General features: G+C 38.2%; 1 protein-coding gene across 1 annotated transcript in view; it reads left to right on the top strand.

Annotated features, from left to right (window-relative positions):
* Positions 1-18,422, top strand: part of LOC116329384 (pituitary adenylate cyclase-activating polypeptide type I receptor-like) — a 60,444-nt gene that overhangs the window by 22,506 nt on the left and 19,516 nt on the right. Inside the window, exons 3-4 of the mRNA XM_031751385.2 lie at positions 7,841-7,951; positions 15,160-15,260. Coding sequence (XP_031607245.1) covers positions 7,841-7,951; positions 15,160-15,260 — 212 coding nt within the window. The remainder of the gene's footprint in view (positions 1-7,840; positions 7,952-15,159; positions 15,261-18,422) is intronic.

Here is an 18,422-nt window from a genome sequence, read left to right as displayed (position 1 = left end):
GCAGACTCATTACATGAAGGGTTTTTTTTTTTTGCCTTAATCTGTATGTTGTAAAGCACAATGTAACAGGAGTGGATAAATGCGGAAAACTGAAATATAGTTGGATTTGGACTTAAAACAGGTGTTATGGTCCTGGGTCTTTGACCTAGTACTTTAGGTTTAGAGCTATAAGTTCTGTTCGTGCTATGTTGCTTGGTTCCAGTAAGCTGTAGTGTTGCTACAACAATCACAGCTGGGCACCTCCACAGTCTAAGCAGCCCACATTCTCCCTACACAATACTGACATCTTTGCAAAAGAACACACGAGTTACACAAAATGAAACAAAACACAACGGCAGCAAAAATTAAACATCATATTTAATAATAGTGTTTAATTTAGATAACTTGAAAGGTCTGTACAAGATATCTGCAATTACATTTTCAGTATTTTTTTATGATCAATCTGCAGGTTAAAATACTGCAGAAGATGGGATCACCACAATGTATACTTCAGATTTCTGCAAAGCAATCATCAAGGCAAAAGCTTCTTTTTAGTAGTGCTATTGTTCAGCTTGTGTTTGTTAACTTGGAAAAGTAGCAGATGGGATGATTTAGTGCCTGCACTAGATAAGCTAGCATCAACTTTAAGTTTAAAGGGAAGGGTAAAATTGGTTGTGGCTTGAACTGCCAAATTACACAATAATGCCTTAGCAGATTCAAAGGCAGCCTGCCTAGGCATCGAAACGAAGTGAGTGAAGCTTTCCAGAAACAGATTAAAGACAGTGTTTTCACGTGGGCAGACAAGTAGGCAAGTACATCATCCAGACCGGCTTTGCAATTATTTACTGCAGCTAACACATTATGCACAAAACTCTGGAAAGTAGCAGGAACATTACGTAACCCAAATGGAATAGCATTGTTCTGAAGAAAAGGATCCGATGTCACAAAGTCAAATACCTTCAATGCTCATAGTGTCAGAAGGTCCTGCCAATAAGGTCCCACATGTCCAACAAGTCCAGTCATGAAATGCCCTCGGTACTAAATATTTCACAGTCAGCTGTTAATGGTATTATTCATGGAATGGGTTTCCATGGTTGGGCAGCTGCATCCAAACCTAACATCACCAAGCAAAATGCAAAGCATTGGATGCAGTGGTGTAAAGCATGTCACCACTAGACTTCAAAGCAATGGAGACATGTTCTGTCTCCATTTCTGACAATTACACTTTTTCATCTCGCAATCCAATGAATAAGTCTGATTTAGTGTTTGCCAGGAGAATAGTACTGGCCTGACTGCTTTGTGCTAAGTGCAAAGTTTGTACAAAGTGGAGGGGGTATTATTATTATTATGTCATAGGCTTGTTTTTTCACAGTTAGTTCAGCTCCTTTATTCCAGTAAAAGGAACTCTTAATGCTTCAGCACACCAAGACAGTTTGGACAATGTCATGCTCCTAACTTTGTGGGAACAGTTTCTATTCCAACATCATCAGAAAAGGTGTCAGTAAAGGGTGGCTGTAGAAGCCAGTAAGGAAAGGCAACAGGGAGAAAAGCCAGCATCCAAAGAGTAGCTTCAGAATATCCTTCAAAATCCTAGAGAACGATTCCCAAAGACTAGTTAAAGAAATTACTAGAAAGGAAGGTTCAGGCTGTGCTGAAGAATAGAGGTGGTCAAAACAAATATCGCCTTTCAAACTTGTTGGAATTGTACAAACTCAGTTTTTGACTTATATGTTGTATTTCTATCTATGTTTGCAAATGTTCCCATCAAAATATGAAGAAATGAAGAGTGACTAAAGACGTTTGAACAATACTGTACCAATTCGCATCCATGTAATTTTAACTTCATTGTCACTTGGCTTTAGTAACTTGTTGCTGACAACTGTTCAGTAAAATGCTGGCTGCTAAGGACATTGTCTTGTCTAAACAGGTGCTTTTTTATCTGCAGTTCAAAGTCTGTGTAGGACGGAGGAGGGAGATTAGATGCGTCTGGGGAGTAAAAATGTCTGCTCAGTTTAAAAGAAGATAAAACATTGACTAATCTGTCAGTGAAACTACACATGTGGCGTTCAAGATTTCTGTTCAAGAACTTTTTGTTTGAGTATCTGTCCTCTGTCTCTTGTTTTTGCTCATGCTCTGTTTTTTTTCCAGCTCTTATTCTCCCTCATCACAATGCAATGATAATAAAGGGCTGATATTGTGGTACATGTATCAGAGGTCCCTTTTTTGTAATATCAGTAATACTGTCACAGCAGCAGCAATGTACATGCTTTTTATTGAACCATGAAACACCGGACAGTGATAGCAGGGGGTAGTTGTAACCAGATAGGAATAATCTCAAGATATTGTAAAGGCAGTGTAAGGGGTATACAGAAAATATGTTTTAACTGACACTAAGTTAGTGTAATTCTCCTTCAGCTGTCGTCAGAAATGATTAAACCTTCGTCAGGCTAATCCAGACAGTTACTGTTTACTTGTATATGCTTTTTGAATTCTCATTGATCTTTTTTACCCTTATGTTTTGAGCCATAAGTGCCCATGAGAGCTTAAAGTGCATATTTATCAGTTAATTGTAGCAAACTTGGTTAGTAGGCTGTATCTATGAACTGTAAAACTGCAAAACACACAGTTCCACATCTGCTAATTAGTAACAGACTAAAGAAAAGTTAGAAAATTGTCCATCAACTTCTTGGATGGCCAATGCCAAACAGTAGGCCTTAATAATCACTACATAATTTCCTTAGAAATGCTCCAAAAAGCACAGACAACCCAAACATAGTCAAGTGGTCAAGTTGAGTGACTTGAATTAGTAAAGGTGAAGCCTAGCAATCAGCTTTGCGCTGCAGCTTACTTTATCCCTGGAGGGTTCCGCTTTACAAAAATTCCAATCCACATATCTAAGAAAACAGAGCAACAAAATCCAAATCTTTACCTTACCAAAGTACTGCATTGCACAGTATCACTTACTGTAGCAGGTGAATTGGGCTATTTGCTGCATTCCATTTACAACACAAACTTGGTCTCAAACATACCAAGTGTGAATTAAATTGTACCAGTTAATTTTTGATAAGCCTCACCTCTTCGTGTTCTCTCTCTAAGAAGTTAGGGTTAACCTGTTTCATACTTTTGATTACTTCAGATTTTCTGTATCTTCTTGTACCAATAGAGAAAATCGTATCTAATAATAAAGCAAATTTCAATTAATTCAATTCAGACTGTGTGTATGTGTGTGTTTGTTTAACTAATCTCTGCAAACGTGCAACAAAATATTACGCTAAGGCTTTGGGTAATCTTGTTAATCATGTGCGCATATCTTAGGATGCTTTCTTGTTTTGTTTTGTTTTATTTATTATGTCAGCCTGGTATGAATGCATTATTATGATGGAGAAAAATCACATTGTTTGACAATGAAAAAAAACCTGTGACACAAACCTAGAAACCAGAGACTTTGTTTGCCTTGTTGCCATAGGGCCTATTATGCTGAAATGTGCAAAGGTGTGCATCAGTAAGATGTTCATGCATGGTGAGCATAATGATGCTCTTTACATAACAATCTGTCACACAGACCATTGATCCTACTAGAATTATGGGGTCTCTGGTGGAAGTAATTACTGACAGCATGAAAAAACAAAGGTCTTTCTGCTATGGATACTTTCTGTTAATAGAACACAAATCGCAACTAATAATACCGAATAAGAAGAACCTGCCATTCATCTATTGCGTCATCCTGTAATGTTTTTATTGGCACATATGAAGGGTTCCATCTTGCCTATGGAGTGCAGTTACACACACCAAAGTTGAATAAAAGCACTGCATTCATTAGTACCAACCAGTCCTTAGTCTCTTTGTGGCAGTTCATTATTTGCAAGGTCATTAACGAATTTACATTAACAACATAGCATCATGCAGTTTTTATTCAAAACAGCTTAGTCTAGGTTAGTGTGTTCATGGACAATAGTTATGATGCAGAAGCCGGTGGGTGTGGTGGGGATTACGGGGGTCCAATGTCTGCTTCATCACTGCTTTGGCAGCCAATCTTCCAGCACTAGCCAAGAGCTGTGTTTTATTATGAATGAGTGGTGGGGTGTCTTTGTGCATAGCTCTTTTAATTGACACAGGAGCAAGGAGCTTTGATGTATGAGACGTGGTGGTGGAGAGACGGAATCCTCATTACTGCTCTCTTTTAAACTCTGCCACCCTCTCCATGCCTCCCTCGCTTGGAGCAATGCAGACTGCAGGGAGAGCTCATCAGGCAAGTGAGGGGAACAGCAGAGACAGAGTGTGGCTAAAGAGGAGGGCTGAGGACGACACCAAATGAAATGCCTTTTCACTTTCCCATAGTGGGGAAAACCCAGTTAAAAATAACACCCCTGAATCCTGTAGTACCTGCAGAATCCCAATGTTCTAACGAAGGAACGTCTAAAACTACGCTACAGGAGTAACAACAGGACATACAATATTTTACTGTATGGCATGGCACAAACATGACACATAGGAACATTCATGTTACATACTTCTTTTTTTTACAGGACTCTGCAGTGCTGTAAAGAACTGAGTATGCCCCATGATTCAATAGCTTACAGACCCAACTTTAGCAGTAGTAACTTGAAGTAATTTCTCTATGACTTTATGACCCCATTACATCATTTTAGGGGAATTTTGGCCCACTCAGCTTCAAAATGTTGCTTCACTGAGCATTTGTTTATACATAGTTCTATCTGGAGTTGACAGGCACACCGGTGTGTCCAAATCACATGACTCTTTTAAGATGATGTAACAGCAAGATGCAGCCCGATTCACTGAGTCTCCATTTCACCTTGTAGACTTCAAACTACATACCAGTTTTTAAATTGTAAGAGTAAAACCAGAGTTATGATAAATAATTTGCACAATGCTTTTTCCTGAATATTGTCATTACGTTTAGAGTATGGCAACATGTGGCATTTGGTTACTTAGGAAAAGGGGAAAATTTGGGGAGTGACTGGAGCAAGTGAGAGAGCGAGAGCGAGTTTTGAAATGTGAGACATTTAGTGTGTTTGGAGTGTGTAATTAGTGTATAGTGTTGTGTTTGTTTCTGTAAAGAGTTTTAAATAATTGTACAAAAAACAGCTGAGACATTGGCTGCATTGTTATATAAATAGATGCATGTAACTTTGTTGTGTTCAAAATTTGTGCATAAGTTTAAAACATTTACAATATATATTTGCATTTCCAGTTTTGAAAATGATTTGTTAAACATGTTGGTTGGTTTGTCAAAGTAAAAAAAATCTAACTTTTTCCCACTTTTATGGTTTTTGTGTGATTTCAGGTTAATTATATTAACAAAGTATATCAAAATGAAAAAAACAAACTGTAAATTCAAAGCATGTTTTAGCTGCCGGGTAGACAACCTCACACTCCATTCTAGAATCATTTTCATACAGAGGAGTTCATGCTTGATGACTTAAATGTGTCTAGGTCCTGTGGCCGCAAAACAAACCCAAAATTACATCTCCTCAACCAACATGCTTGCCAGTTTCTATTAAATGTTTGTGCAGATATGCTGTGTTTGGTTTTCACCAAATATGGCTCTCTGCATTACAGTCAAACATGTCCACTTTGGTCTTGTCTTACCAACAGGCCATACTTGATTTATCTTTTTCTAATTGTGCTCTCATGAACTTTAATAGTTAACATACTAACTGAGACCTGTAGAGTTTGAGTTGAAGCCACATTAGCAAATGGCTAAAATGCCTACTTTTATAAAGGTGATCACACTTGCTTACTTACACTCCTAACTCCTCTTGGAGCAATAACGGTGTGCTTTGTGTTTCCACACACTGGTTCTGCACGTTGTGTTGTCTTCTGCTAAATAAATAATGACACAGTGTAATGTATCATGCTTTACAGTTCAGCTGAGATTGTATTTATCTCATTTTAAGACCCGGTAAGTATCACATTACTTTTTAAGATCCCCTGAAAAACAAAACCTTCACCTTAACTGTAACACTCTTTTAGAGTGTGCTGTTACCACAGTCACTGGATATTACTCATGTTTAAAAAAAAATGAATAATATGTGTAAAGTGAAATCATAAAGGCGTCCCAACTTAGATAAGCAGAAGAGAACGAATGGATGGATGGGTTTAATAATTACAGGCTTTTTGTACATGTTTATACATATACATTTTCAGAGGCTCAAAATTATTGGATAAACACACATGATTTGAAATATCATATTAAAAGATAAAATAGTTTCTAATATCCATCCATCCATTCGCTTCCGCTTATCCTTTTCAGGGTCGCGGGGGGCGCTGGAGCCTATCCCAGCTGTCACAGGGCGAGAGGCGGGGTACACCCTGGACAGGTCGCCAGTCTGTCGCAGGGCCAACACACAGGGACAGTCAACCATTCACACTCACATTCACTCGCACATTCACACCTAGTGACAATTTCGATTATCCAATTAACCTATCCCCACAAGCTGCATGTCTTTGGACGGTGGGAGGAAGCCGGAGTACCCGGAGGGAACCCACGCAAACACGGGGAGAACATGCAAACTCCACACAGAAAGACCCCGGCCTGATGGTGGAATTGAACTCAGGACCTTCTTGCTGTGCGGCAACAGTGCTAACCACCGTGCCTAGTTGGGGAGTTTCTAATAATTGGATAAAAATCCAAATGCAGTGAATGAGTACATGAACACATGGATATTACTAAATGCTGCATTTCCTCCCTTGAGATGTCTATCAAACCTTTATTTTCCCTTAAGTTGTGGCTTGTTTGTGGGTCTCTCTGCATTCAATTTTATATATAATAACTACTTTTAATAAAAGCATGCTGTACCAGGCTGAAGGATGACTGACATTGCCATTGAAGAGTATCCTGTTCTTTTGCTTTAGGGAATTTGCACCTTGTTGCAAACCTCTGTTTTTACATTCAGGAAGGTATCTCTTGATTTTACACTTTGAAAGTGAAACACCTGCCTCCTCAAGAACATTCTTGATTTACCTTTTGACCATACTGGGAATGATTTGCAGTGATGTGGTGACCAGAGACTATGGATAGTGAACGACATTTGGCAGCTATAGGTGACACAAATTGGTGATAAACTTTTCTCAACTTCCTGGCAAACAGCTTAAGCGATTACCAATGACAGCAAGGATTGAGATATTACTTGGTAGTAAATACGTTTTTGCCAAGGGCTACCTAGGCAACCAGGGCCCGGAAAGTCAACAAACAGCCAGCTTTCAGTTTCAAACTAATGAAGATCAAGTGAATCACTTCCAATTGTGAATGCAACTGTATGACTTGTAGGCTTTTTCTTAACTATGTAAATAAATCTATCATCATGCACTTTTTTGGTGCTGTTGGCATTTATTCTTTTTAAGAATGCATCAGTTTTTGAGTTGGCCAATTCAAATGTTTTCTCTTTCATGGATTTATGGTTCATGTTTTTTTAATCTAATGATAACTCCTCTCACTTGCACAGGCATCTCTTTTGAACTCATATTTAAAATTAAAGTGAAATAAAAATTCAACAATCTGAATACACTTTATATGTTATATCTGCTTATGTCTGCTCATAGAACAGGTCTTCCCTGCCCATGAAACTGCTTATTAATCAATCGTCTAATCATTTTTGAGCACTTGAACACAGCTCGAAAATCTGTCATTCCTAATCTGTAACCTGTAATTCCTAAGATTTTAATGCAAAGTTTTGGAATTGATGCTAAAAATCTGCACTTCAATCACATTGCAATTGTTTGATGTTTTCATGATGGTCTGACCATATTCAATGTTTCTGTTCTCACCTGTGCTGTGAAAGTATTAGTGCTGCTAACTGAAACTCTATAATGTTTGGTAATTACTGTCTTTCCTTGTTAGGCTGTCCAACAGTTTGGGACAACCTTCAGTGCTGGTATCATGCTGAGGTGGGACAGGTGGTCAATATCTCATGTGCCTCTGGCATCTGGCAGCTTTTGCCTAATAACCAAGGTAAGTCCCTTTCACCACAAATTAAATGATTAGTTTTCTTTGTTTTAAGTAGTTAATTTAAATAATTGCTACTGTGCCAAAATTGGACATTTTGGGGATGCTTGTGCAATGTTTTTCAATGATCTAAAAACAATTTTCTTATGTTAGGGATCCTAACTTGATATAAACTGCAAGGAATCACATTTGTACTTTATATTTTGGCCTGCAGCAGAACTACTCACATCAGCGTTGGTTGAGGCAGGACAGCAAAGTGATTAATAATGCTGCCAACAGTCATGGCGATCTTTATCCTCCTGCTTCTGCCTGTACTGTGTTTTCTTCCTTGATGTTGTCTGTGTGTGTGTGTGTGTGTGTGTGTGTGTGTGTGTGTGTGTGTGTGTGTGTGTGTGAGTGTGTGTGTGTGTGTGTGTGTGAGCGAGCGAACTCAACAAAAGAATGATTTTTCTTCTTCTTTTTAGACGCCACTAAAAGGAAGATTTGAACCTAAATACCATAATTTTGCATTTGTCCATTTTCAGTTCAGAGCTCAGCAAGTGACTGTGGTATATTTAGAGATCTCTGAGGACCAATGTTATGTTTTCACTGAGTGGTTTACAAAAACTACATTTTTCTAGACTGCACACTGTAGAAAGTAATGCTGTCCTGACTGTTTACACGACCCTCACCTTTTCCAGAACCCTGACTCATCCAGCTGGCTGGTTTAAAGAAAACATAATAGACTCTCTTCAGTCTCTCATAACAACAAATCACTGACAGATAGATACAGACACAACTAAGAATGAAAAAAAAACATGCATTTCTGGATATCTGAAAGATAAACAATGACAAAGAAGATATCAGTATTTAGACATGAGATGTAAAAATAAGCCACTGAAACAAAATGTAATGTCGTCACTAAATGTCTTTAACAACCCTGGCCTTGGGGTTGCCTAGACCTCGACACAACATAGGTGTGACTCCCTACTTCTGCCACTCCCAAGAACACGTGAGCAACACAGACTCAAAGCTACTAGTAAACAGCTGGCTCTTTGCTGGTTGCAGAGGAGAAAAGGGAGGGGTGAGGTGAGTTAGAGGTTAAGAGGCCATCCGATAATCCCTGGAACTTCTCCAGTCTCCACCTGTCTCAACAGCACACCCACACGCACACCTAGGAGGGAGGAGGGAAACCTGCAGACACCCACACCCACTCTTATGGCAGGAGCCATGGAAACAAACACGGGAGATGATCATGGATCGTAACAATGTCTAAACTTGCAGTTTACTTTGAAAACAGTGCACATTAGATAACAACTTTTCTAATGCACTCCCAGAAGGTTCTCTGCATTGCTGTAAAATTGGTACAGAAGTGCAAAGGGAAGAGATCTTACAGCCAAGGTCAACTACATTTGAATTACATTTTTGTTATTTTACCTGTTTTGTCTCTTTTTCTTTTTTAGCAGAAGAATTTACTGTCTTGTGTGGAACCAGCTCCCAGTTTGGATTTAGGGGACAGACATTTAAGGGATTAGGGTTAAAATTAGAGATGGCACGATACCACTTTTTTATGTCCGATACCGATACCGATATTATAAATTTGGATATCTGCCGATACCGATATTAATCCGATATAATGTGTTTTTTAATCAATAAAACTGTTTTTTTAATATCTTGCTGCATTTTGTATAAGTTCATACTCAAGTTTAAATAAACAACAACACTAAAGCTATTCTGTTATACCTGTATGTAAAAAATACACTGCACCCAAAATATTTCATAGTTCAGCAATACTGATCAATCCAATAAACTTAAACCTACTCCATCCTCCCTATTCTGGTATTTTAAAGAGTACTTAGCAGAAATATTAAGCAACCTAACTAATAGGGTTGCAAACTCCCAGCAAAAAAAATAGGGAACCACCGCCCACCCTCCATTTCATGATGCTTAATCGACATAATCAACTTTAATTTGATGCAGTGTGGAAAAAAAAGGCACAGAAATAAATTATTTTTCAAGAATAATTAAATAGATTCAACATCTTTCTACTACAGAATTGCAGAATTCACAGATGGTATCTTCCCAAAGGAAAAAGTACTATAGCTTACTGGGGTATATTAGACATTTAACAGTTACTATATACAGTAATGGACTTCTATACATTTTACATCAGATTAAAACTTTGGGTGTAAGATTCAGATAATTATTTATTACAAGCTAGACATTTTAAATGAGAATAAGAAAGAAAAGTATGTCTTTGTGCCCCCTTTTCCCTTTTAATGCCCTATCGGCCCCCCTGGCTAAACTTTGCTAGATCCGCCCCTGCACAGTTACCAGCCGTCAGCTACGTAGAAAACGATCCTGGTGTAGAAAGTAATATTAAATAAATTCTAACAACAGCTTATCAAGGTTAAACTCGCTGCTGTTGTTCAGCTGCTGTTTTCCTCCTTGTGGTGCAAAGTGGGCCAAAAACAAACAAGAGAGACGGACTCGCGACAGAAAAGCCGATCAGCTGATCGTTAAGGAGTTTCATGAAGTAGCGGCAGGAGAGGGAGAGAGCAAGAGGCAGTCGCTCCATATATCGGTTGTTAAGCTTAACGCAGGTACGCTTTACAAACATTCAGAGATGAACTTACACACGTGCTTTACTTCTCTCTGGGATAACTTCCTCGGAGATGAAATGCTGGTTTGCTAGTGAGGCTACAAATACACACAGCCGCTCTATCACGTGAGGCATACTGCTCCGACCTGCTACGGTTATGAGCCGAGTTACGCCGTGTCGCAAGTTTTGAGAGGTGCTTTTTTGATATTTAATGGATCGGATTACATTTTTTATTTCTCGCCGATATCCGATCCAGTAATTTACGTCAGTATCGGACCGATACCGATACCTAATATCGGATCGGTCCATCTCTAGTTAAAATATAGTGACCCTGAACCCCCCGTAGTTACACTTCAACTGGCCTAAACAACTGGGGATTTCCAATGATGTACTGAGTGTGTCTTCTTCCCTCTCTGTGTTTATACACCACTTGGAATTTAATCATTATTAATCATTCTCTGGCTCTCTCCAGTGTGTGTTGTCTCACTCCCCTCACCCACCAAGTGGTCATGGCAGATTCCCCCCTCCCTGAGCCTGGTTCTGCTGAAGGTTTCTTCCTATTAAAAGGAGATATTTCCTTTTTTTACTGTTACCAAGTGCTTGCTCACACGAGGTCGTCTGATTGTTGGGGCTTTCTCTCTGTTGTTGTGGCGTCTTTACCTACAATATAGAACACCTTGAGTCGACTGTTGTTTCACATTTTATGAATTGAATTAAATTCTGTATTTAAGCCACGCGATTTCAGAAATGCTAGGAAACCTTCATTATGTTGTACTTGAAAAGTATCCATACTATAAAAGTTAAGTTGTGGCTTTATTGAATGTACTAAAGGATATGAAACTTTCATATGAACTGATCAAATAGCTCTAAGATCACTGGTGACTGAGTGCCTGCCCTTTTGTTGTGTCAGCTGTGTTGCTAAATTGTTGCTAAACAGAATAAGTAGTTGCAGCAGAGAACATGCATAGTAAGTGAGAGGCTGTGTGTAGAAAAGATTAACTTGACTTAATTTCCAGTGTTGAATAAAACACTGCTTAAATGAAAAAAAAGAAAAAAATGCAGAGGAGCTTGTGAGTGAAAGTTAAGCGTATACTTTGCATGGAGGGATCAGGAGGCGGAGGTAGCTGCTGATGACCTCATAACTCAGTGTTAGTGGGTTCTCGGACCCCACTGGATTTCCTCCTCCACAGGCAGTACCGATAAGTCCAGCTCTGTAACTGTGCAGGTGATCCAGGCTTTTCAGTGGGAGAATATAATGAATTGGAAAATCAAAGAGTTCACTGTATAAGCCTTCCTTCAGGAATGAGTTGGCGCTCCTCGATAGGAATAGCATTGTGAGCTCTAATGCCCTCCCTGGAGCCTTGGCCTTCAACCTCCATTCACATCCTGCCATTTGCTGCGGCTGCAGGCCTGCAGGCTCTACATGCCACTTTATACTGAGGCTAATACAGCTGGATAACGCTAAATCCACCCACGACTCAAACCCACACTCTCCTCGCTTGTGCTTAAGCGTCGGACAGGCATTTTCAAATAGTGAAACAGATTTTTTTTTTAAGTGTCAACTTTGTATCCTCCTCTCACAAACACAAACTTGCACCATATACCTGGTGACCTTGTGTGCATCATTTATTCCATAAGGGTCACTGTGACTGAGCTCCACTATTCTAACTCCAGGCAATGGTGGGAGAACATTGCTTTGAATTCAGCTAATTCAAATCCAGCATTTGCAGCCTTCACCTGCCTCATCTCCATTAATACTTACAGTTATCTAATAAAAAAATGTTTCTAATCTCATGTTTTTGTTGTAACCTTGGATTCACAGGCAGTTAATAATGTTAACCTTAACTTAATGTTAAAATTAGCTATTGTATTAGTGTATGAAGTGTATGAGGGAATGACTAATATTATTTGTGTCATTCATTGACTGGATAAAGTAGAAATTATGACTCCAAATAATACTTTGGATTTATTCAGGATTTTGACTTGCCTGGCCCAGCAAGTGACAGTTTAAAGAGATCAACTAAAATGTTACTCACTTTGCATACTTATGGAATGGGCTATTTTAATGCCCTAAAATAACACAAACATCAAAATACAATCCCAATTTCAAAATTTTTATGTTTAAATCCTGTGTAAAATGTAAACAAAGTAGCCAAAGTAGCCTAGGCCCATTGCAATGTAATCAAGGAAGGATTTAGGGTCACTTTAGGGCCACTTCCAACCCTAACTATATGCTTATCAGAAGCATACAGTTAGGGTTGGAAGTGGAAGTAATGTTGAAAGTAATCCAAACTGGGAGCTGGTTCCACAGAAGAGGTGAAAGCTGATGGCTCTGTTCTGCTTTAAAATATCCTAGTAACCACAAGTAAGCCTGCAGTCTGAGGACAAAGTGCTCTATTGGAGTGATATTGTACCTGTAATTCCTATGGCCTGATCTAAGCGCTGTATTAACGTGTTACGGTCAACAGTATTGAACACAACACTGAGGTCTAGCAGGACAATCACACAGATGGCTCCAGTGTTGGGGCCATAATATCATTTGTAACCTTCACTAATGCTTTTTCTGTGATGTGATGAGCTCTGAAACCTGACTAAAGCTCTTCAAATCAACCACTTTTCTGTAAATGATCAGTTAGCTGTTTTACAACTACTCTTTCGATAAAAGGAAGGTTTGAGATTGTCCGATAATTCGTCACACTTTGATCCAGTAGCATTTACACTTGTGAAAAGAAGTCACATACCATTTAAGTTATATTCATGTGTACACATGGTTACAAAGAAAAAAAACAAAACATAAATATGTGACTTGATCCACAGCATCCCAAAAGACTGAAGGTGCTACAGAAAAGGCTGATGCTCCTCCAAAATGACTGCAAGCATAATAGGCAGTTTCTCACACGGATCAGCGTATGACATAGCATGTTATATATGAATCCTGAATAGCTGACTTTTGTTGTCGGTAGAGAAACATTGATCAATTGAACAGTTCCTGGAATGGCATGATTTTCAACTAATTTACTTTGGCAAGTGACCAGGGAATCAGCCTCAAATACATATATATCTAATTCAGCAGCCTGCTGTTCACAGCTCTAGAAATGTAAGTGCCCATATCATAACCCGTAACGTTTGTGGTATGGTGTTCTGCTGGGTGGAATTATATTGCGTAAACTGCTGAATCAATAAAAGCTTGTTAAATGGCAGGACAGTGGTGCAATGGTTAGCGCTCTCACCTCACCTCACGTTACAGCAAGAAGATCCTGAGTTTGAATCTTCTGACTAGTTAGGTAGGTGCTTTCTATATGGAATTTGTAATTCTGCTTTAGCTGGGAAACGCACAGCTGTTTAAATATATGGAAATTTTAAATTTCAGTTAATGAAAAGTTGCAAAACTAGTTGCATATGCTGTTAGTTAGAAATTTTAGAAAGAAAATAAGAAGTGGTTCATCAACTGAAATGGAAGACAGACAAACAAAATTTAAAATGGTGAAGGTGTAATTTTTAGTAGAAGCAGTAGTTATGTACTGTATCTGTGGTAATGTTATCAGCATTTACAAGTGGTTCTCACGTGCCTGCTTCATAGGAGGTGCATTTTCACATTATTAACAGGAAGATGGAGTGGCCCATTGAATCTTAAGAGCTGTGGTGCAGTATCTCTTCTGATAAACTCTCAGAATATTTGTGCTCATGTGCATTCATGTGTTTATAGGGAGGTGCTGGTGTATAAGAGTGATGGATGAATGTTTTCTTATTGTGCATCTGTGTCCCAGTTTTTAAAATGCACGTGCCGATGCACACAGCAAGGAATATAACCCTGATTCCAGTCCATTTACACTTTTTTCCATTTGTTTTTTGGTTGGCAAATGGAAGAAAGGGGGTTGGGGGGTTAGTTGCTGGTAATTTGCACAACTGCACTGTGCAAAAGTCTTGAGTCAAAGAACACCCTCATCCAGCTATATTGGAATTTTTTTCCAGTTTATGAATCTAAAGTGAATCCACTGTTTGAGTTTTGCTGTTAAACTCTCAAGAATAACACCTGGCAGAATAACCTTTTTTTCTTTTTGTTCACATGGACAATTGTTTAAATAAATAAAAGAATAAAAATGAATTCGTAAATAAATTTTCTAATGCATATTTTATTGCACAATTCATTATTGAAGCACAAAATTCTTTATTTTAATGCATGTGGCCCTTTTGGTCCTCCATACTGGACACAGGAATGCAGACTTGAAACAGAGAACACAGAAGGGCAGGGAAACAAACCTTGGGGGAATAAATGATAAATTAAACTTCAAAAAGAAAACATAATCTGGATATAACATCACGGAAAACAAAAAAAATATAAACTATAGCTAGAATATGTAAATAAAGAACAGACTATGCAGAAAATATAACAATGAGCAAAACTAAAATGTTAAACTCAAAGTCATTTCAGAGGAATATTTTTCATTTGTTAGGCCACTTAGGACTGACATGTGAATGACTGAAAAAGTAAGAAAGGAACCTATTTAAAAGGGATGAATGAGACTTCTGTCTACAAATAACAGGATCATTTGAAATACCACACTTTGGTGGTATTTGCCTTGGCATAAACCGCTGAGTTTCATCTATTTATTTATTTGTGTGTGTGTGTTAGGTTACATCTATAGGAACTGCACTGAGAAAGGATGGTCGGACTTCTACCCATCCTATGAAGAGGCCTGTAAGATTCCAGAGGATGAAGAAACCGAACCAGAGGTAGATATTCCTCAATCTGACTTATACATCCAGGACTATTTGCTGGATTTTATTCTACTGATATTAAGAGAATTCATTGTGATAAAAATATTAAAGTTTTCTTAATGATCTTAGCACCCTGCACATTTTTCAGCTACAGTTTGCAGAAGACCGTCTGGGTCTGTATATATTGTGATTTATTTACTATGTTTTGTTTGTTTTCATTTTATTTTAGTTTGCTGTGTTGATTCCAGAGGAAGCAAAAGTACAGACATTCTTTACTTGCGTACAGATACTTGTGATAAAAATACTATGGTAAAATTTTAAGTACTGAATCAACTTTTTTTACTCAAGTAAAAATGAAGTGGTGCAATCTCTGAAATGCACTCAAAGTAATAAAGTTAAAAGTAGCTACTTGAAAAACAGCTACTTTTGTACAAAGGGTAACTGAACCTTGTGCTACTAAAACAGTATCACAGGTAGCACTGTAACCAGTGCTTTTCTGTGAATTCACCGCAGTATCTCAAGCTAACCTGTTTATCCTGCACAAAACTACTGATAATTTTCATTTTGCATTTGAGTAACATAAATGTAATATACTTAGTTTGTTTTTCAGGACATTTCACAATATGAATCAAAATGAAAAAATCTAAACACATATACCTAATCTTATCTAATCTTAAAAATGATGGGATTACATGTAATCTTCAAATCTGCATTTTATCAACTATAATTGAGCGGTCCTTATGTATAAACAAGGGCATCTCCAGAATAGTGATGGGATTTCCGGTTCCTTTTAGAGAACCGGCTCTTTCGGCTCGGCTCACTAAAAAGAGCCGGCTCTTTCGGTTCCCAACCGGCTCTTCAGGTTGTTTTGTTGCTTTAATTAATTTATTATTAACAACAATATAAAATTATGCACAAAAGGAATTACTAATGTAAAAAAAAAACGTGGTTTTATTTATATATGTTTATATATAAATATATATGGTGGCCCCTAGAGACAAAGCACGTACAAACTCCATAACACATTTCTAGCGTTAACTGAACTTCCAAAACAGAGCTACCTAGATCACTTAAATTACACAATTGAAAGCATATGTGTATTGTTTGTGTATTTATACACAAACACTCATATATATTCAAATAATTTGAAAAAATGTTCATTTACCTGTTACTACCACACACCAAATCCGGTCGTTGGTACTTCCTGGCTTGTGTAGCCACTAGGTAACAAAAGCTCAACACTGCGCCTAGCATCCTGTAGCACTTCTGTTGTGTTTTGAATATGTTTTGGAGTTTGTATGTGCTTCGGAGTTTGTACGTACTGTGGAGTTTTTATGTGTTTTGGAGTTTTTACGTGTTTTGGAGTTTGTACGTGCTTTGTCTCTAGGGGCCACTGTAAATATACTTTTATTCAGTGGCGGTCCTAGCCTGTTTGGCGCCCTGGGCGAACACTCCATCTGCACCCCCCCCACACACACACACACACATACATAAAACATATTAAGGCATGTACATTAACATAAAACTGTTGTCGGAACCATACTGAATTTCACCAGAGAAACACACAGACACACACACATATGAAGAGAGAGAGAGTAGGCATAGTATACAACCCCCCGCCATGATGCCGCCCTGGGCAACCGCCCGTGTCGCCCGTATCAAAAACCGCTACTGCTTTTATTTACTCACTCCACATAAAATGTAATGAATAAATCATATAATATAAAAACCAACTATTTACATTTCAACTTTTAACTATTTAAATTTTCAGCTTTTTCCTTTTAAACAAATTTAAATTGAAACAACACAAAACACTGCAAACCACAACACAATTAAATATAAATTAAAATATGAAAAGAAAAAGAAGATGCACATTCTCTGTCATATGGAACATGAATAAACTTTCTGAATCCTTTATCATCCGCAACTGAAAATAGTTGTGAATGATCACTATACCTTTCTAATGTGACGTTGTTGCCCCTGGCTCGCTTTCTCTCTCTCTCCCTTCGGCTCTGTTCCTGTGCTACTGCGAGTGTAACTACCGCCCCTCCCCCCTCTGCCCAGCGCAGAGCACAAGGCTCGCGTGCGGAGTGAAGCGGAAAAAAAGTGCGAGAGAGAGGGTGAGAGAAAGAAAAAAAAACACGTTGTTCACTTCAAAGAGCCGGCTCTAAGAGCCGTTTCATTTGCGACCGACACATCACTACTCCAGAATATTTTCATAGGGTTGGCCATATTGGGGCAACTAAAAATATTGAGGTGGCACACCAAAAATAGAATTTCTAGTTTTATTATGCTGTTGTCAAATATATTTTACTTGAAACATTTGGCAAAAAAAGCGAAAACTAATTATAAGCCGAGTTAATTTCCTGCTATTAAAGGTGATATCACTGAAAATGTGTACATATTAGTGATGTGTCCTGTGTGTCGAAGCTTTGAAGCGTGTGTCGTGTAATCTCGGGGGACTTTTTGTGAAGGCTTGCTTTGATTATGTATGCAGTGACGTTCGAGGCCTCGCGAGCAGTCCATACCACGTGACTGATTCAGAAACTGGCTCGCCGGTTTGCGCCAGATTCGAAAAAAAAATGATTGCCCAATCACATTGTGTTTTGGATTTGGATTATGTACGTCTTACATAGTATTACATAGTTACTTGAGCATTTCTTCTTCGATGGAACCAGCAAGGAAGAGAAGATTTTCCCCTGTCTGGCAACATTTTAAATTCTTCTCTCCTAATAAGGTATATACACGGTAATAAATATCGAAAAATGATAAGTACCATAATATAAATAAACAACACCACAGATCCTATAATCTGATTTCTGTCTTTTAGTTTATTAAAAAGTGAAGCGCCACACCTAGTTTGTGTCATTATCCAGATGTACATAAGCATGATTACACAGTTACACAATCATACCAAAACTCTGTCCTGATAGTTTCCACTGTATCTTTTGTATCAGACATACTGAGACAATATTCGGGATAAATAACCATGAAAACTATTTATTTATTCAGTTTAGAGGGTTACACATCACATCATTATAATCATTGAGCCTGTTTCACTAGAATCATTCACTTGATGGCGCAGTAGAGCAAATGAATCATCACAGTGCTTCGAACCATGAGTCGACCAGTTGAATGGAAAGCTTCAGTTCATCACGAGGCTTCATCTCACCATCA

The sequence above is a fragment of the Oreochromis aureus genome, linkage group 17, assembly GCF_013358895.1.
Source record: "Oreochromis aureus strain Israel breed Guangdong linkage group 17, ZZ_aureus, whole genome shotgun sequence".
Taxonomy (NCBI): domain Eukaryota; kingdom Metazoa; phylum Chordata; class Actinopteri; order Cichliformes; family Cichlidae; genus Oreochromis; species Oreochromis aureus.
The sequence above is the reverse complement of the archived record's forward strand: the minus strand, read 5'-3'. Positions and strand labels throughout refer to the sequence as shown.